Source organism: Scyliorhinus canicula, chromosome 5 (genome assembly GCF_902713615.1).
Source record: "Scyliorhinus canicula chromosome 5, sScyCan1.1, whole genome shotgun sequence".
Taxonomy (NCBI): domain Eukaryota; kingdom Metazoa; phylum Chordata; class Chondrichthyes; order Carcharhiniformes; family Scyliorhinidae; genus Scyliorhinus; species Scyliorhinus canicula.
The window spans coordinates 49,749,249-49,769,833 of NC_052150.1; the positions used below are offsets into that span (position 1 = coordinate 49,749,249).

At 48.5% G+C, this 20,585-nt stretch overlaps 1 protein-coding gene across 5 annotated transcripts in view; it reads left to right on the top strand.

Moving 5' to 3' along the window:
• Positions 1 to 222: 222 nt before the first annotated feature.
• Positions 223 to 20,585, top strand: part of LOC119965973 — a 42,804-nt gene continuing 22,441 nt past the window's right edge. For 3 of the 5 annotated variants that reach the window (XM_038797036.1, XM_038797038.1, XM_038797040.1), the window contains exons 1-6: positions 223 to 450; positions 2,512 to 2,590; positions 11,934 to 12,033; positions 16,026 to 16,147; positions 16,610 to 16,759; positions 16,864 to 16,891. In XM_038797036.1, the coding sequence (XP_038652964.1) occupies positions 2,570 to 2,590; positions 11,934 to 12,033; positions 16,026 to 16,147; positions 16,610 to 16,759; positions 16,864 to 16,891 (421 nt within the window). In that variant the 5' untranslated portion in view covers positions 223 to 450; positions 2,512 to 2,569. The other 2 variants (XM_038797037.1, XM_038797039.1) reach the window with 2 other exon arrangements.

Genomic DNA, 20,585 nt, shown 5'->3' on the forward strand with positions numbered 1-20,585 from the left:
ATCAATGGACACGAAACGTAGGTGAAGTCCGAAACGAAAGGCTTTAATCAGCAAGAAGTGAGCAGCACCCATGCAGAAATGACCTGGCTGGACCTACCTTCCTCTTAGCCAATAGGAATATGGAGAACAGGATACCTGGGCCAATGAGCAGCGAGCCCTCTGCACCAATGGCAGCTCACACTCCCAGGTACCTTAATACCCTTAGTCATACTACCACAGTTTCCTATGCTCTGTGTTTTTGTTTAGGGCAGTGCCCCTTTTAATTTGTCCCTCAATTTGTTCGCTTCAGTTGGAACTTGAAAGAAGTTCAGAGTCAGAGTAAACCAGCCTCTGAGAAATTTGGTCCCGATGTAAAGACATCCGGTTGCTTGGCATTCCGCATTCCCCGAGGATTCGACTGATTACAATCCAAAACATATTTACAATGAGGTTAGCAAAAAGGAGCAAAACGTGAGCCCTGTTGTCCCGCTTCCCGCGCCACCGTAGAAAAATCAGATGCACGTTAGAAACAGTGTGTTTAAAAACTTTAAACTTGCTTCAAACGTTTTCTGTATTTCCTTTCTCTGTTTAAGAATATCACGCAGCTCCTGAAAGAGTTTGGAGCCTTCTCGGGCTACAAACTCAACATGAGCAAAAGTGAGATCTTCCCATTACACCCGCAAGGGGGGGGGGGGGGGGCAGCACTAAAGGGGCTGCCGTTCAAACAAGCCCGACATAAATTCCGCTACCTGGGGATCCAAATAGCCCATGACTGGAAAGGGATCCACAAATGGAACCTCACCAGCCTGACGGAGGAAGTTAAAAAGGACCTGCAAAGATGGAACACACTCCCGCTCTCCCTCGCGGGGAGAGTTCAGACGATCAAAATGAACGTACTGCCCAGGTTCCTCTTCCTGTTTAGATCCATTCCGATCTACATCCCCAAGGCCTTTTTCAAAGCGCTGGACAAACTCATCATGGCGTTCGTATGGGGGGGTAAAAATGCTAGGATCCCAAAGAAGGTCTTACAAAAAACAAAAACCAGGGGAGGGTTAGCCCTCCCGAATCTACAATTCTACCACTGGGCAGCAACAGCCGAGCGAGTAAGGGGATGGATCCAGGAGCCAGAAGCTGAGTGGGTGCGTGCGGAGGAGGCCTCCTGCATGGGAACCTCCCTCCGGGCCCTCGCCACGGCAGCACTCCCATCCCCACCCAAAAAACACTCCAGCAGCCCAGTGGTGACAGCCACCCTCCAATCCTGGAACCAACTGCGGCAGCAACTTGGCCTGACCAAAATGTCGAACAGGGCTCCCATCTGCAACAACCATAGGTTCAAACCAGCACTGACCGACGCCACCTTCAAAAGGTGGAGGCAGGACGGGGGGACACTGACAGTCAGGGACCTGTACACGGACGACAGGATCGCAACACTGGACGAACTGACAGAGAAATTTCAGCTAGCTGGGGGGAACGAGCTACGGTACCTGCAGCTCAAAAACTTCCTACGAAAGGAGACAAGGACGTACCCACAACCGCCACGACAGACACTACTGGAAGACCTACTGGACGCAAGTATCCTAGAGAAAGGGAACTGTAGTGACATGTATGACCGACTGGTAGATAGGGACGACACCGTACTGGACGCAACAAGGAGGAAATGGGAGGACGACCTGGGGATGGAGATCGGGTGGGGACTCTGGAGCGAAGCACTGCATAGGGTCAACTCCACCTCCACGTGCGCAAGGCTCAGCCTGACGCAACTAAAAGTGGTACATAGAGCCCACTTAACAAGAACCCGTATGAGTAGGTTCTTCCCGGAGGTGGAAGACAGATGTGAACGGTGCCAAAGAGGCCCGGCCAACCACGCCCACATGTTCTGGTCCTGCCCCAGACTCGTGGAGTACTGGACAGCCTTCTTCGAGGTAATGTCCAAAGTGGTGGGAGTGAGGGTGGAGCCATGCCCGATAGTGGCGGTCTTCGGGGTTTCAGAACAGCCAGATCTATTCCTGGGGAGGAGGGCGGATGCCCTTGCCTTTGCCTCCCTGATCGCCCGCCGTAGAATCCTGTTTGGCTGGCGGTCAGCAGCACCGCCCAGAGCTGCGGACTGGCTGTCCGACCTCTCGGAATCTCTCCAAATGGAGAAAATCAAATTTGCCATCCGAGGGTCGGACGACGGCTTCCACAGAACGTGGGAGCCATTCATGCGACTGTTCCGGGACCTATTTGTGGCCAATGTACAAGAGGAAGAATAGTCGGGGGAAGGTAGCGGGAGGGGGGGGGGGGGGGGGCTACAGGTTCGTTACGGGGGTTCGATGGCTAGCTAAGGCCCAAAACCAAGCTAAATAAACATGTTGAGGGGGGGAGGGGGGGGGGGGGGGGCGCAGTTACTACTACGAAGATGCTTACCTGTAAATATGTGTGTTAATTTTTGCGTGTTTGTTTTTGTTTGTTTTTTTTTTCTCTCTCCTAACAATTTGTAATTTGTTCAATATAAAATACGAAAACTGAATAAAAACATTTATAAAAAAAAAGAATATCACGCAGTATTTTCTACGTCAGCTGCTAAATATACGGAGGTGAATAGCGACCTATGAGTGAGAAGAAGGATCACGTGAGTACACGTTTTCTGCTGAGATTTCTGCTGGGTTAAATATCTACTCCATTGGGCTGGTGTTTTTGCCTTTTCGGTATATGTGGGAAACCCCCCGCCCTCCATTGAAAGTGACTGTCCTGATATTTCGCAAATGCTTCTTGCGGAGATCAGCCGCAGAGGGGTCCGACCGCCATCGTGTGTACTGTAAGTAAGCTTAACAGTGACTTTGATCTACTGATGGGGAAAACATTTCTCATGTGTCCAGGAGTTGAGTATAGGAATTGTGCGTGCGGTGTGCTAATTTAACAATCTGTTTAATTCAGAGTACTTTGCTTTAAGTATTTTGCTTTTCCGAGTCTGATTGTACCTGGCACCTACTTTCACCCTGCACTGTGCATTGAACTGTTGCTAGAATTTAGGTCAGAGTTGGTTGTTAATCATAACTAATTACACAATCGCCCAAATTACTGTTCGTCTTTAACCCGCGTCCCACCAAAACTTTCATTTTATTTTTATTGCTTCGGGTCTACCTGCCTCTTTCCTAACGGCACTAACCCCACTTCGAATGTATTTGCTTACAATCGTCTTGCAAGATCATTTTTTAAAAAAACTTGAGGAAGTGTCCCTTGATGCCGCTACTGGCAGCCAGGCCTGGGCTGAATTCTCCGCCCCGCCAAGCCACATTTCTATTTTCACCCCGCGGGAGGGATGCTCCGTTTGGCCGGCCGGTTTCCCCATTGTGGGGCAGCCCCACGCCGTCAGGAAACCTCCGGGCTGCCGGCAGAACGGAGCATCCGGACAGGGGAGAATCCAGCCCCGAATGTGGAATGGGGCTAAATTTGGGGGGTGGTGGTGGTGGTGGTGGTGGTGTGAGGAGGTGGTGGTGGTGGTGTGAGGAGGAGGTTTGCTGGTGCTGGTGAGAGGAGGAGGTTTGCTGGTGCTGGTGAGAGGAGGAGGTTTGCTGGTGCTGGTGAGAGGAGGAGGTTTGCTGGTGCTGGTGAGAGGAGGAGGTTTGCTGGTGCTGGTGAGAGGAGGAGGTTTGCTGGTGCTGGTGAGAGGAGGAGGTTTGCTGGTGCTGGTGAGAGGAGGAGGTTTGCTGGTGCTGGTGAGAGGAGGAGGTTTGCTGGTGCTGGTGAGAGGAGGAGGTTTGCTGGTGCTGGTGAGAGGAGGAGGTTTGCTGGTGCTGGTGAGAGGAGGAGGTTTGCTGGTGCTGTTCGGGAAGGTTTAAACTACTGTGGTGGGATATGGGAACTGAAAGGGCAAGCCAGTAAGTGCCACTTACTTAAGATAAAAATAAGGAGCCGGACTGTGGATCTGGAGTGCGTTTGCTTCAATGCAAGAAGTATAATGGGTAAAACAGATTACCTGAAAGAGTGGATTATGACATGGAACTATGATGTAATTGCAATAACGGAGCCCTGAGGTTGGATTCTTCGCTCTCCGAGGCTGAAATCACATTCGGCGACGGGGCGGATAATCCGTTTTGACACCAATATCGGGAGCGGTGCTGGTTTTTGTATTCTCTGCTCCCTGAAAAGCGGTGTACTCTAGGTGTACGCTGCACTGATTATTCGTGCCCTCAGGTGATTTCCTGTGTGCTCACACCGTTGGGGAACCTCGGGTGGCAGCTGCGGTCTCGGTCTGCAGCTGCCACAGTCGGGGGACTGTTGATCCGTGGGCAGTGGGGCTTCATTCGCGGCTGGGGGCACTGCGGGCGGTCCGGGGTGTGTGAGCAGCTGAAGGGGGGCATAACTTTTGCGGTGCGGGTCTGCAGGCTGAGTCCGCCATGAAGCATGGCGTGGCCGCTGCAGGCTGACGGCATGCACATGCGCGGCCACGGAACCGGAAATGCTGCAGGCCGGATCGGCAGCTCGAGCTGCAAGTTCTACGCTGCCTCCCTGCTAGTCCTCAGCAAAACGGGAAATCGGTGGCTGTTTTGCACCAGTTTTCCTGGCGTAAAAGACCACCATTTTCATGCCGGCTTGGGGACTTAGTCTCCAAAATGGAGGATCCAGCTCATGGTTAAAGGAGGGATAGGACTGGCAGCTTGACGTTCCGTGATATCGTTGTTTCAGACGGGACAGGAGAGGAAGCAAAAGAGATGGGGGAGTTACATTGCTGATTCGGGAGCAGATCATAGCTGTGTTGAGGGAGGAGACATTGGAGGGATCTTTAGTGAGGCATTATAGGTGGAACTCAGGAATAAGCAGGTTGAAATTGCACTGTTGATAGTGTAGTATAGACCTCAAAATAACCCACAGGAGACAGAGGAGCAGTTGTGTCGTCAGACTGAAAAGATGTGAAAAAAGCAGGGTAGTTATGATGGGTGATCTTAACTTCCCCCATATTGACTGTTTTAACTTCCCCCATATTGACTGGGAATCCCTTGCAGCCAGGGGCACGGATAGCGCAATTTGTTAGATGCGTCCAGGAGGGCTTTTTGATACAGTATGTTGACGATCCAAACGGGGAGGAGGCCATACTAGACTGGGCAATGGGGAATGAGCCAGGCCAGGTGATTGATGTTTCAGTGGGCATACCGACCATGATTCCATACGATTTCGAGTAGTCATTGATAAGGACAAGAGTGGCCCACAGTTGAGGTTGCTTAATGGGGGGGGGGGGGGGGGGCAATTACATACATATTAGACAGAAAATGTGGATTGAGGGCAAATCCATGTTTGACATGTGGGAGGCTTTTAAAGGCCAGTTGATTGAAGTGCAGGCCCGACATGCCCCCGCAAAAATGAAGGATAGAAATGGCAGGATTCTGGAACCATGGATGATGAGGGAAGCTAAAGAAAAAAAATAATTTTTATTATCACAGTTAGGCTTACATTAACACTCCAATGAAGTTACTGTGAAAAGCCCCTAGTGAAGGTGCCTGTTCGGGTACACAGAATTAGGAGGGCTAAAAGGGGCCATGAAATGTCTTCAGCAAACATGGTCAAAGAGTATCCCAAGGCTTTTTAATGCATATGTTAGGAGCAAGAGGGTAACAAAAGAAAGAGTAGGGCCACTTAAGGACAATGGAGGGAAGTTATGCGTGGAACACAAGACATGGATAAAATCGTTATTGAGTACTTTGCATCGGTATTCACCAGGGAGAAAGGCATGACGGATGTTCAGTCAGGTATAAGTGTGTGAACTCTCAAGAACATCAATATATCAAAGGAGGAAGTGTTGATTATCCTAAATTGTCCTCCGGGCCGATGGGATCTATCCTAGGTTACTGTGGGAGGCAAGGGGAGAAATAACTGGGGCATTAACAGATATCTTCACATCCTCCTTAAACACGGGTAAGGTTTTCAGAGGACTGGGGAATAAGATAGGAAGCCGGGACAATACAGCAAATTATAGACCGGAGAGCCTGGCAAAAGCAGGAAGCTTTTGGAAAAGATACTGAGGGACAGGGTGTACGCAGGTTTGGAGGAACGTGGACTAGTTAATGACGGGCAGCATGGTTTTGTACGGGGAAGTCACGTCTCACCAACTTGATTGAGCTTTTGGAAGAGGTGACAGAAAATTGAGGGAAGGGCTGTATATGTAGTTTTATATGGACTTTAGCAAGGCATTTGACAAGGTGCCACATGGCAGACTGGTAGAAAAATTAAAATCGCATGGGATTCTTGGTGGGCTGGCTAGATATATACAGAACTGGCTTGGTTATAGAAGACAGAGTAGAGGTGGAAGGGTGTTTTTCTGAATGGAGATCTGTAACGAGTGGTGTTCCACTGGGATCAGTGCTGGGACCTTTTGTAGTACATATAAATGATCTGGAGGAAAATGTGGGTGATCTGATACTAAAGTTTGCAGTTGACACTAAGATTGGCGGAGTTGCTGATGGTACCAAGGATTGTCAGAGGATGCAACAGGATATAGATAGATTGGAGACTTGGGCACAGAAATGGCGGATGGAGTTTAATCCGGACAAATGCATGGTAATGCATTTTGGAGGATCAAATCTAGGTATGAATTGTACTGTAAATGGCAGAACCCTTGGGAACATTAATATACAGAGCGATCTGGGCGTTCAGGTCCACAGTTCCCTAAAAGTGACAACATGGGTGATGAAGGTGATTTAAGAAGGCATATGGCACGCTTGCATTCATCAGCCGGGGCATTGAGTACAAGAGTTTGGAAATCATGTTACAGCTATATAAAACCTTGGTTAGGCTGCATTTGGAGTGTTGTGTGCAGTTCTGGTCACCGCATTATCAGAAGGACATGGAAGCTTTGGAGAGAGTGCAAAGAAGGTTAACCAGGATGTTGCTTGGGCCCGAGGGCGTTAGCTATGAAGAGAGGTTAAATAAACTAGGATCGTTTTCACTGGAAAGACGGAGGCTGAGGGGAGACCAGATTGAGGTCTGCAAAATTGAGAGGCATAGACAGGGTGGACAGTCGGAGGCTTTTTCCAAGGGTGGAAATGTCAATTGCAAGGGGGCACAGGTTCAAGGTGGGGGGGAAGATGTGTGGGGTAAATTTTTCTCGCAGTGTGGTGGGTGCCTGGGACACACTGCCAGAGGAGGCGGTGGAAGCATGCACATTAGCAACATTTACGAGGTGTCTGGATGGATACATTAATAGGGAGGGATTTGGATTTGTTTATTGTCACGTGTACTGAGGTACAGTGAAAAGTATCTTTCTGCGTACCGCTCAAACAGACCACTTAGTACAAGAAAAGAAAATACGTAAAAGGGCAACACAAGGTAAATAAATGTAGAATTAAGTTTTTAGGAGATTAGTACGGTTATAGGAGATGTAAGAAGAGGATCTGTGATTGAGTCGCCACGCTCCGTCACCATCTTTGGCAGCAGGATGCGGACCGAGTAAGGGCAGAAGGTTTTGTTTTTTAAAATTAGGGCATCATGATCGGCATATGTTTGGAGGACGAAGGGCCTGTTCCTGTGCTTTACTTTTCCTTGTTTGTTCTTAATGATGGGGTTCCTATAACTTGGCTACTTTCCATCTTCCTCTGAAACCCAATAGTACTAGCAAATCGTCCCCGAAGGAAACAGGTTTTGTCTACGTTGCCTAGGTGCAGCACGCCCGGCCTGTTTGGGTTCCACAGTTCCCAGGGCTGGTAATCATGTCCCAGCAATCTAAAGCATTACCTTTCCAGCTCCACATTTTCCAGCTCCACATTTTCCAATTTCTATACCCACTCCGCTTGATATTGGGAGTACCTGGATATTATTGCCTCTGTGGGTCTGGTTGCTAATTTCCTAGTTCTTTGCATTCTGATTGCAAGACCAAATTCTTTCTGCTTATGTTGGTAACAATTCAGACCGTGACTGCTGGGGTGTTCACCCCCCCCCCCCCCCCCCCCCAACCTCTCTGGGTGCTCCTCTGCAGCCATCCAGTGGTTTTATTTTTTGTTGCAAAAAAATACTTCATTTATAAAATATGTAAAAGAACATTACAAAAATTTTAATGTCCATAAAGCATAAAACACAGTGCAATAATATTTAAATTCTCCGCATAGACCAGGTTGCACCCTGGGATGTTTCATTACAATTGTTTAATCACCTGAGTCTTTAATTGGCCTGCCAGCCTGAGGTCAGGTTGTTCCTTTGTTTGGGGTTGGAAGTGGACACTACGGTTGCTTCTGGACCTGCTGATCATGTGTGTATGAGTGCAAAATCCAGGCACAGGTTTCTGAGATTTAATAAGGTACAGTTCAAGAAAGAAAATGGAGCAACATCCAGATCCGTGAAGGAGTGAAGTCTTGTCTAAGTTGCAGAGACATTGCATTGGCCTTGGCTGTTCCATTTGAGAACTGAACCAAGATTTTGCTACAGGACTTTGATTGCACCATGATTGGTGTTAGAAGGACATCCCGAACCTTTGTGTGCGTGTGTCCTTTTAAACCTTATGAGAAAAATCCCTGTAATTTACCTGTTCTTGACCAGTGCTGCAATGTGGGAGGCAACCCTCTATTTCAGGGGTGGGCAAACTTTTCCGTGCAAGGGCCACATTCAGAAATTCACAATTTTAAAGGGCCGCATAGTATATTAAGTAAAATAATTACTTCACCCGGTTATGATTCTGGGCGCCTCATATAGAACATAGAACAGTACAGCACAAAACAGGCCCTTCGGCCCTCGACGTTGTGCCGAGCAATGATCACCCTACTCAAGTCAACGTATCCACCATATACCAGTAAGTAACCCAACAGCCCCCCAATTAACCTTAAAAAAAAAGATTTAAAAATTTTTTAAAAAATGTTTTTTTTTAATGACTTGGTGGGCCGCATAAAGACCTTTGGCGGGCCGTAGTTTGCCCACCCCTGCTCTATTTCCTCCCGCCCCCCCCCCCCCCCCCACTCCACCCCAGCAAGACCTTGCTGTCTTTGAGTTGAGCAGAGAAAATCATCCCTAACAACAGTCCCCTGTTCATAAACATCATCCCAAATTTACATCTGCAGCCAAAAAATGCCAGTTTCTTCACCTAATTATTGAATTTCGTACCATTATTATTCTTCCAGTCTTCGTGTTCTCCTGACCCCTTTCTCCTTGCGCCTCCTCCCCCACTATGAACCATCTTTCAGAACTGAAGACTGGTTAGAGCAGGGGTGGGCAAACTTTTCCGTGCAAGGGCCACATTCAGAAATTCACAATTTTAAAGGGCCGCATAGTATATTAAGTAAAATAATTAATATTTAAAATAGCCAAAATAAAAGGTTTTGAAGAAAAAAGCAATTAATTTTTATTAATTAATATTTTAAAGTAGAAACTTTACATGAAACACATTTATTTGAAAAACAAAGTAACTCAGTTTAAAGAAAAAAAAGCAATTAATTTTTATTAATTAATATTTTAAAGTAGAAACTTCACATGAAACACATGTTGTGCCGAGCAATGATCACCCTACTCAAGTCAACATATCCACCCTATACCAGTAACCCAACAGCCCCCTCCATTAACCTTAAAATAAAATAAAAAATTTTAAAAATTAAAAAAAAAAGTTTTTTTATGACTTGATCTTGGTGGGCCGCATAAATACCTTTGGCGGGCCACATGCGGTCCGCGGGCTGTAGTTTGCCCACCCCTGGGTTAGAGTGTGCAATGCACTTGAGGGACTCCTGTACAACTGGAGGTTTCTTCTTGACTGCCTGGTGATTTCCTTCAAGCCTTCCTTCCCTGCATAGCCTTAAGCTGCAGGGTGACCACACCTATAAATGTGCTATCCATGAACCTCGCAACCTCTCGCATTCTCTGATGTTGTTCAATCTCCAAAAAAAACCAAGACAATTTCTTGTTAGCAGCCCAGAACCATAATGTCTTCAGAACCAACATTTCTACATCCTTTTGACAGAGGCGTGGGCCCACCAGTAGAGAATCTAGGGTTCCACAGATTTGCTGATGTAATTTAGGTATCTATGAATGCAGACCACAATCCCTTTGATTCAGTGAGAAGTCTGTTTCTGTTGATCTTTTTAGTTTTAGTTTAAGTTCCACAACAATTTTGTTTGTGGTCTAGTGCAGTCAGCTTGAACAAGATTTGCATCCCGTGATACTATTTATGGATACTCCACTTCGTGGATAGTGTATTGGTCCTCGAGTTGTTTGTTGATAATCGGGAAGCTCTTTTGCTGAGTGACTCTTAATCAATATTGAAGCCTGAAGCTGGCCATCTCCCATTTCCCATTTTGCCTGATGTTGGCTGGCAGTTGGGTTATCTTTTGGTCTCTTGTGGGGACTGTGATTCCGACTCTGATCTGGCTCCTGTGCTGGAACTTTCTTCACACTGCTAGGCTAAATGAAGTATTTTCCTACGTCACTGACATTTGATCAACCTCAACAGTCCTCCGGCATGGGGGCAGCAGGGTAGCATGGTGGTTAGCATAAATGCTTCACAGCTCCAGGGTCCCAGGTTCGATTCCCGGCTGGGTCACTGTCTGTGTGGAGTCTGCATGTCCTCCCCCTGTGTGCGTGGGTTTCCTCCGGGTGCTCCGGTTTCCTCCCACAGTCCAAAGATGTGCGGGTTAGGTGGATTGGCCATGCTAAATTGCCCGTAGTGTCCTAATAAAAGTAAGGTTAAGGGGGGGTTGGGTTATGGGTATAGGGTGGATACGTGGGTTTGAGTGGGGTGATCATGGCTCGGCACAACATTGAGGGCCGAAGGGCCTGTTCTGTGCTGTACTGTTCTATGTTCTATGTTCTATGTAGCAGATGTGCCTCTGTTATTGACTAAAGAGAGTTCCTGAAACTAGAGCCCACAGATGCAAGACGTGCTTGGGATTATCCGCCACATTTTGTTGTTTGTTGACAGTTTCCAATTGTCTGCCCATTCTGATTTATCCAAGCGTGCAGTACGTAGTGAAGGATGAAGTAATTAGTGTTTCTATTGCTCCTTGTACATTCTTTGGCTGCAATGTACATTGGGAATTTTCAATGAGGTATTTTTGGAAATGTAGTCACTGTTGTAATGTTACAAGCAGGGCAGCAAATTTGTGCACAGCAAGGTCCCAGAAAATGGCCCTGGTGCTAATAACTAGAGAATTTTTCAATGATGCTGATTCAGAGGTGAATATTGACCCAGACACAGCTCTGCTTGTCTTGATGCAAAACAAATTTGTAAAGAAAAATCTAGATGAGAGGATAGATCGGATGTAAAATCTGGAAGACTGCACAGTGACACAGTGGTTAGCACTGCTGCATCACAATGCCAGGGACCTGGGTTTGATTCAGGCCTTGATTGACTTGTCTGTCTAGAGTTTGTACATTTTCCCCGTGTCTGCGAGGGTTTCATCTGCATGCTCCGCTTTCCTCCCACAGTCCAAAGATGTGCAGGTTATGTTACGCGGATAGGGCAGGAGAAGTCGGCTTGGGTGGCGTGTTCTTTCGGAGGGTTGGTGCAGACTCGATAGGCCGAATGGCCGCTGCCTTGTCGGGATTCTGAGAGATGACCCTCTGCACCTGACCTGGGCCCCACCCTATGCCATAACCCCACCTAACATTTTTGGACACCTTGAGGATCAATTCAGCATGGTCAATCCACCTAAACTGTATCTCTTTGGACTGTGGGAGGAAATCGGAGCACCTGCAGGAAACCCAAGTAGACACAGGAAGAACATGCAACATCGCACAGCCACCCAAGGTCCGAATTGAACACGGGTCCCTGGCACTGTGCCCCTTATGCACTGTAGGAATTCTTTAATTCTATGAATGCCTCGCAGAATGCTGAACTCTCCCAGTGGTGTACAACCATTCTATACATTGCGTTAAGGTCTCTAGAGTAATCCAGATTGTCTGGTTTCGAGGTGACTGTGTTATAGCTAATCGCAATAGTTTTCGTTCCATAAAACGTATCGTCCCATAATTATTTTTCCTTCAAATTGTCTTTTCCCTCCCCCTAGATTCACTGTAACTTCATCCACGTCTCCAAGCTCTTTAATCCGATCACCATGTTTCAGACTCTGAACCTGCTCTTTTTCCTCCTCGCTGTTATAACAAAAGGTAGGTGAAACAATGTTACAAATGATTGTATTCTGCAGGAGTTACCATTTAAACTGCATTGTAGATCCACAAACTGACAAAAGAAACTATTTAAATAGGCCAGGTGATGGCTCTTTGTAAATTCAGACCCTTTCAATTATGGGCACAGTGACATAGTCCTTATGTTACACTTAGGGTCAATTCAGCATGGCCAATCCACCTAACTTGCACATCTTACAGGTTACGGGTCTATCCAGAGGCCTGGACTAATAACCCAGACATTGGTGGCGTGATTCTCCGCCCCCACGCCACGTGGGAGAATCGCGGGAGGGCTGCTCTGGCACTCCCCACAATTCTCTCTTTCCCCGCCCCTCCCCAAAATGGCGTGTCATGTTTTGCGTCACGCCGCTCGGAGAATCGCGGGGCGCCGTTTTTCACAGCAGCCCGCGATTCTCCGACCCGGATGGGCTGAGCGGCCTGCCGTTCCCGACTGGTTCACGCCAGCGGCAACCACACCTAGTCGCTGCCGGCATGAACATGGTGCTGACAGCTGTTTTGTGGCTTGTGGGGGGCGGAGAGGGGAATGAGCACCACGACCGTGCTCGGGAGGGGACTGGCCCGCGATCGGTGTCCACCGATCGTTGGGCCGGCGTCTCAAAGGGACGCACTCTTTTCCCTCCGCCGCCCCGCAAGATCAAGGCGCCACGTCTTGCGGGGCAGCGGAGGGGAAGACAGCCCCCGCGCATGCGTGGGTTTGAGCCGTCATCCGTCGTGACGTCAGCCGCGCATGCGCGGGTTGGAGCCGGCCAACCCGCGCATGCGCAGCTGACGTCATTAGGCACGTCGGCCACGTCATTCTCGGCGCGCCGGGCCTTGACGCCAGCGACAAGGCCCGGCAGCCGAGATTCATGGCACGGCCCTCCTAGCCCCCCGGCGGGGGAAGACTAGGGGGCCAGGAGCGGCTTCTGATGCCGTTGTGAACCTCTCCGGGTTTCACGACGGCGTTGGGCCTGGCGGAGAATTCTGCCCTGGGTTCAAATCCCATCATGGAATTTAAAAGCTGGTATCAGTCATGGTGACCATGAAACTGCCAGATTTTTGTAAAAACAAAACTCATCTGGTTCACTAATATCCTTTGGGGGGGGGGAAAAAATCTGCTAACCTTGTGCTTGTCCGAACTGGGTTTTGTGAAACTCCTCCAGATCCATAGCAATGTTGTTGACTCTTAACTGCACAATGACATTGATCACGAGCCAACTGAATGGTCTTGGGCTTAGGGATGGGCAGTAAAATATTTGCCTTGCCAGAGATGCCATCGTCTGGGAAATTAGATTTTAACAAATTGTGTAGCCTGTTACCATCATGCGCGTGCCACATTTATTTCCTATATATTTTGGCTTTGACAATGACGTCCTCATCTGTCCTGTGATCAAAGCGCAGATTGTATTTTTTCCCAGTGAGCACTCTAAGCTTTGTTTTATTTACAATGAACTTATACAATACACGGGACCATTCAGTCAATCATGTCTGTGCTGGTTCCATCGTGTAGCTATCCGAGTAATCCAATTCTTTATTCAGCCCGGATTTTTTTCCCCCCCCTTTTCTAAGTATTTTAACGGATTTCTTTTTGAACTGTCACTGCTGAATCAACTTCTACCACTCTTTCACAAAGTGCATTCTATCTCGCAACAAGTTGCGCTTTTTAAAAGAAAAAAAGTTTCCTCATGTAACTCTCTGGTTCTTTCGTCAATCCTCTTGAGCCTTCCCGGTGGGCACAGAGTCTCTGCTCAACGAAAGTCCCAGCTTCTCCAATCCACACAACTGGATTTCCTTACCCCTGGTACAATTCTAGTAAATCTCTTCACCTGCTATAAAGCCTTCATAAAGTGCGGTGCCCAGAATTGAACGCAGTACTGCAGCTAGGGCCTAACTAAGGGTTTGCATAGCTTCTTTGCTTTTGCACAACCATGTCTTTATCAGTAAAACAAAGAGTCCATGTTTTCTTTTTTTTTAAAATTTAGATTAGCCAATTATTTTTTCCAATTAAGGGGCAATTTAGCGTGGCCAATCCACCTACTCTGCACATTTTTGGGTTGTGGGAGCGAAACCCACGCAGGGACGGGGAGAATGTGCAAACTCCACATGGACAGTGACCCAGAGCCGGGATCGAACCTGGGACCTCAGCGCCGTGAGGCGGTTGTGCTAACCACTAGGCCACCGTGCTGCCCTTATGTTTTCTTTTTAATATGGCCTTCTCTACATGTCCTGCCACCTTCATGAGACTCGTCCGCAAACACCACCTCGATTTTGTCTTTCTGCACCCCCTTTTAATATTGGAAGATACAAAGCTTTTCGACTTACTATCTGCTGCTGTGCTGGCCAATTCTCAATGGGACAGGTTGTGTCCCTGACACAGCCTATTTCCTAGACTCGGGAACGGTTAAAGATTTTGGGGGTCCTGGTCAACATTGGCAAGGTGGTCATCTCAAATATAAAGCACCCCTCCCCTTCCGTAGCAGGTCCTTGCCAACACTGAACATAAGGGGTGCCTGGGTATCCTTTGTGGTGAGCATTGTGACATGCATTGCAGCACGGTAGCATTGTGGATGGCACAATCGCTTCGCAGATCCAGAGTCCCAGGTTCGATTCCGGCTTGGGTCGCTGTCTGTGAGGAGTCTGCACATCCTCCCCGTGTGTGCGTGGGTTTCCTACGGGTGCTCCGGTTTCCTCCCACAGTCCAAAGATGTGCAGGTTAGGTTGATTGGCCATGATAAATTGCCCTTAGTGTCCAGAATTGCCCTTAGTGTTGGGTGGGTTTACTGGGTTATGGGGATAGGGTGGAGTTGTTGACCTTGGGTAGGGTGCTCTTCCAAGAGCCGGTGCAGACTCGATGGGCTGAATGGCCTCCTTGGGCAGCACGGTAGCATTGTGGATAGCACAATAGCTTCACAGCTCCAGGGTCCCAGGTTCGATTCCGGCTTGGGTCACTGTCTGTGCGGAGTCTGCACATCCTCCCTGTGTGTGCGTGGGTTTCCTCCGGGTGCTCCGGTTTCCTCCTGCAGTCCAAAGATGTGCAGGTTAGGTGGATTGGCCATAATAAATTGCCGTTAGTGTCCAAAATTGCCCTTAGTGTTGGGTGGGGCTACTGGGTTATGGGGTTATGGGGATGGGGCGGAGGTGTTGACCTTGGGTAGGGTGCTCTTTCCAAGAGTCGGTGCAGACTCGATGGGCCGAATGTGCTCCTTCTACACTGTAAAATCTATGAAAATCTATACCTTTACTGTTGCTGGGGCAAAATCCTGGAACTCCCTCCCTAAGAGCGCAGTGGGTGTACCTATGCCTCAAGGACTGCAGCGGTTCAAGGAGGCAACTCACCACCACCTGCTGAAGGGCAACTAAGGATGGGCAATAAATGCTGGCCTAACTAGAGACACCCACATCCCGAATGCAATCGTTGGAGAAACGTATTGTGTTATTCAATATCCTCCTTTGCATATTGCAATCTTATGCCTGTCCACTTCTGGTGTGAATGGAGAAGGAGCAGTAACCCAGCATTTCCTGTCCAAATTACACTACATTCCTGATGTAACAGCACAGAAAATTCAAGGCCATTGTTTGCCATTGATGGAGTGCAATAACACAGCAATAATGGTCACAGCAGTTGTACTTGCCCGATGCAGCATGCTTGAATCTATGATTGTGTAAAGATGGGCTTATATATTTTATCTCTGTATTCAGCCGTGTGTTTAAGTTTTATTTTAAATGACACCATTTTGCAGCGCAGGAACAAGGCAGTCAATCTGTTGCTGGTGGCGGGATCTTCTGGTCCCGCAGTTGTCGGTAAATGGGGTGTCCCGTTGTTGCATCCTCGCTGTTGGGGAACCTGCAGTAGGGGTGTGTTGTCGGCGAGACTGGAAGATCCTGCTGGATTAATGGCTGGAAAACCTCGCCCTAGAGCCTACGTAGAATCTGTCCACTGCTCGATATTCTTACAGAGTGCTTTCACTTTACAGTTACAGCTCAAGAGAAAACGTACCCAATCACTGATGTTGGGAATGGATGTAGAATTAACACCGGAAACATCTTTTCTGGCTGCTTAGCTGGATGGCAGGAAGAAAAAGAATGGAATGTGGATGTAAGTTTTCCACCTTGAAATCTTGTTTTAGGAGCTCCGTGTCTAATGGTGTGGTGACTAGGGGATTTTCAGAGTAACTTCATTGCAGTCTTAACGTAAGCCTACATGTGACACTAATAAAGATTTGAGATGAAATTTGCTCTACTGTGGGCTTGTCGTTGGATTAGAAATTTTAAAGGCAATACCTCTTGCCCTTCACCATTCTTCTCCCCACCTCCGCACTCGACCCCTGGCCCCTCTGGTGTCTCTGTGCAGTAAGTGGAGTTTAGAGGGTTTGGCTGATGCATTAGGTAGTTGTGTCCAGAGTCTACTTTTAATTGCTTTCTTTGCTTATGGCTCTTTAATATGCCTATAATTTCTAATTTCACAGTAAATTTCAATTTTATTTGCAAGGAGTAATTTGTAACTGGATGTTATTTTGAGGAAACGAAGCATATTAATGGAATTTTGTTCTTGTCACAGAATAAACCTGTTGCTATTTTGGTACTTGGAAAATCATCAAATTGTACTGACCCTTGTCTAAATCTACAGCGTCAGGAGATATGGCTTAATTGCACTTTAGTAAAACACGCATTGGTGAAACTTGTATGCAGATGTACAAAAGAGAAACAGGTAAGCTTAAAGGGGGTGGGGGGAATCATTAAATGTTATTTAGTTTTAGTTTCAACATTTAGTAATTTATTTTCTAATCACATTTATGTTTTTCTTAATTTTAGCTGGATGAGGCCACCTTTTACTTTAGAGGCAAGTGACCGTTTGGATTTACTTTACTGACTGTTTTACATAGTAATGCACTAAATATTGGACACATCAGGCCGTAACGTTAGATCTCCGGGGGTGGATGACTCATATCCAGGATGTACCCCAGAAGATAGACTAGGAGGCTCTCCTGATGTCCCCACACAAGGACTGCAGGGTATTTGCTAGGGAAGTTCAAACTTCAGATGGACGATTACACTGCACTGGGACCAATCTGATACTCCGATTTTAAACTAGACTTCAGATGGCTCCTGCTGTCTTATCAGAATAGCTATCCAGGAGGAGTTAGAATTAAAACTATTTTTAACTTGAACGCACCTGACTGCTTAACCCCCCTCCCCGGCCTACCCACCTACGTTACACACTTGCTGGGACCTTCAAACCTGCCTATTTTACAGCAGATGGTGCTGTAAAGGGGGCCTGGCTTCCTTTCCTCTGATTCTGCTGCCCTGCACTGTAAGGTCCCGTGAGCCTGCTGCACTGCACTACCCACCTTCAGTCGTAAGGTCAATCCAGCTGTGATAGTCACGTTCCGGCTGTTATATGGTGCCAATAGTCTGTCTTGGGTCCCTCCAGCCGCCTCCTACCATCAGCATATTTTAATGAAACAATTGTTTATTCTTGGAGTATAAATCTGGTGGAGAAAGGACAGTTTGAATGTAGTCTTAAAAATGTTATAACTTGACCTGAGCTTGAAATGCATGTGGTCTTGAAGTTAACGCGAATGATTGCTATTTGCAAAGAGTGTGCGAAGGATGTAGTGAAGGCTTTTCATTCTAAACTTGCTCTTGCACAATCATGAGGTAACTCTTTAATCTGACCTTTAATTATCATTGCCAGTATTTTTGATGTGATACAGTACTATGCACTTCTACAATAACGTCATTGTGAAAGTGCTCGAGGCTGTTGACTCAATTTCCCACACCATAAAGCTGTCTCTCATTCATGTAAAAGATACCAGTAATCTTAGTTTAAAAAAAAATTTAGAGTACCCCCCCGCACAATCCCTTTCCAACCCCTTGATGCTAAAATGGCATTGTGAGTGGCTCTAATGCAGCGCCGGCCCTAGGGTTGCTGGCGCCTCGGGCAAGCTGAACTTCGGCGCCCTTGGGGGGGGGGGGGGGGGGGGGGGGGGGGGGGGGGCCGAGGAGGGGGCGGACCCGAGGGCGGGGCGGGGGGACGGACCCGAAGGGGGGGCGGACCCGAGGAGGGTGGGCGGGGGGAGCGGACCGAGCCGGGGGGGTGGACCGAGGGGGAGGGCGGCCACCGCGCATGCGCTGGTTGGCACCGGCCCAACTGCGCATGCGCGGGACCCGAGTCTCTGGCGCCCCCTAGCACATGGCGCCCCGGGCGACTGCCCGAATTGCCGGTGCCTTGAGCCGGCCCTGCTCTAATGCCAGGGCATAAAGCAACTGGGGCAGCGGGAAGTACAAGAAAAGTACGAAATATCCTTTGCCCTCGGTCTCCCAAACCTCCATGGCCTACCCATCCTTTCCTCAACCTGGTCTGATCCTCTGTCTTGAATTGAGTCTCTTCTTTCAGACAAAAGCCAGGTCCACCTTCGGACTTTTCAGATGCACAAACAGGCCTGACCGTTTGCCCAGCCCCCTCTCTTTCCACGTGACTAGCCTGGTTTAGAAGCCCCCCCATCCCCCATCGACCAACCACATCCCTTTTTTAGGCCATTGGGCCAGCCCCCATGTCACGCAACCCTCCGGCCCACCCTCGGATGTCCACCGCCATCACTTCCTTTCCTGCTGCGCCACAGCAACCACTCCCTTGTCAGCAACCCCCCGCCCTCACCCGCAGCAAAGCAACAACCCTGTACCAACCATCTGACTGCCCCCCCTCCACTGTGCTCCCGTTAACTAGCCCACCCAGCTACGCTGGCAGCCCCTGCCCAAAGTCTCCAATCCCCTCACTGATTTCCTACCCCTCCGCCTGCCGTTCACACTCCCTCAAGAAACAAACAGAAAGCTCCCCAAGCACCCCGCCACCAAGTCCAACAAAGCATCTCACCGGAGAAAAGCTCCAACAAACACCAAACAAAACCACACCTCCTCAAAAGTTCAATGTCCTCCTCCTGCCAATTTTGTCCCACAAAAATTCCATCACCTCCTCTAGCATAGCAAAATGTTCCTGGTTCTGGAAAGTCAACCACAGGTGAGCCAAGTCCAATACCCCAAACTTCAGCCCCTTCTTAAGAGGGCAACCGTGACCCAGTTAAACCTGGCTCCTCTTCACCAGTTCTGCGCCCAGGTCTTGATACACCCGCAGCTCATTCCCTTCCCAGGTGCACCTCTTCGTCTGCCTCGTCCATCGCAGAATGTTCTCCTTGTCCAGAAAATGGTGCAGAAGCATCACCATCGCTCTTGGTGGCTCGCCTGCCTGCGGCCTCCTCATCAGCGCCCTTGGCCACATATATACCAGCATCTGCTTTAGTGCCCTCTGGCATCTTCATGATCGGGGATTGTCTTCTGGAGCAGTGTTCCAGATCCTCCATCACCTTCAGCCGCTTTTGGGTCTCCTGCATCACTCCTATCTCGGCCACCAACAAGGCGAGCTGCTCCCCCACCATTTCCTCCTTTCTGGATTGGCTGGCCCTGGGACTCCAGCCTCTGCTCCACATGATCAATCCCTGTTTTTAAGCAGCTCTTCCACCCTGACTAGGTCCTCATGGGCGTCCCTTCTCTGCTGGTTGAACTTCTCATTCAAGAAGTCCACCAGCTGCACGGTTGACCCTTGGGCGGGCAGAACAGGCCCTTTTACCTACCACCATCGTGATCTGTGGCGTACAAAGATTCTCCTGCTCCCTTCTTCTTGACCCACTTCTTGTCTGTGGATCCATCCACCAACCATGCCAGGGGAGTCTCACTTTCTGCTGGCACTCCACACCTTTTCCATCCAAACGTCCATCCTACGAATAGGGAAAGGTCCAAATAAAAATCCACCTCGAATGGGGGCTACCAAATATGTGACTGCTCACTCCATGGATGCCAACAGATGTCGCCCCCCACCCCCCCGGCCAATGTTGATGGTGGGGGATTCCGTAATGGTAATGCCATTGAAAGTCAAACGGTGATGGTTAGATGGTCTTTACAGATGCAAATGGTTAGCTGTTTCAAATTCCTAGGGGTGCACATCACCAAACATCTGTCCTGGTCCACTCACGTCATCGCTATCACCAAGAAAGCACAACAGCGCCTATACTTCCTCAGGAAACTAAGGAAATTTGGCATATCCACATTAACCCGTACCAACTTTTACAGATGCACTATAGAAAGCATCCTATCGGGCTGCATCACAGCCTGGTATGGCAACTGCTCGGCCCAGGACCGCAAGGAACTTCAGAGAGTCGTGAATACCGCCCAGTCCATCACACAAACCTGCCTCCCATCCAGGGACTCCATCTACACCTCCCGCTGCCGGGGGAAAGCAGGCAGCATAATCAAGGATCCCTCCCACCCGGCTTACTCACTTTTCCAACTTCTTCCATTGGGCAGGAGATGCAGAAGTCTGAGAACACGCACGAACAGACTCAAAAACAGATTTTTCCCCACTGTCACCAGACTCCTAAATGACCCTCTTATTGACTGACCTCATTAACACTACACCCCGATGCCAATGCATTACATTGTATATCTTGTGTTGCCCTATTATGTATTTTCTTGAATTCTGT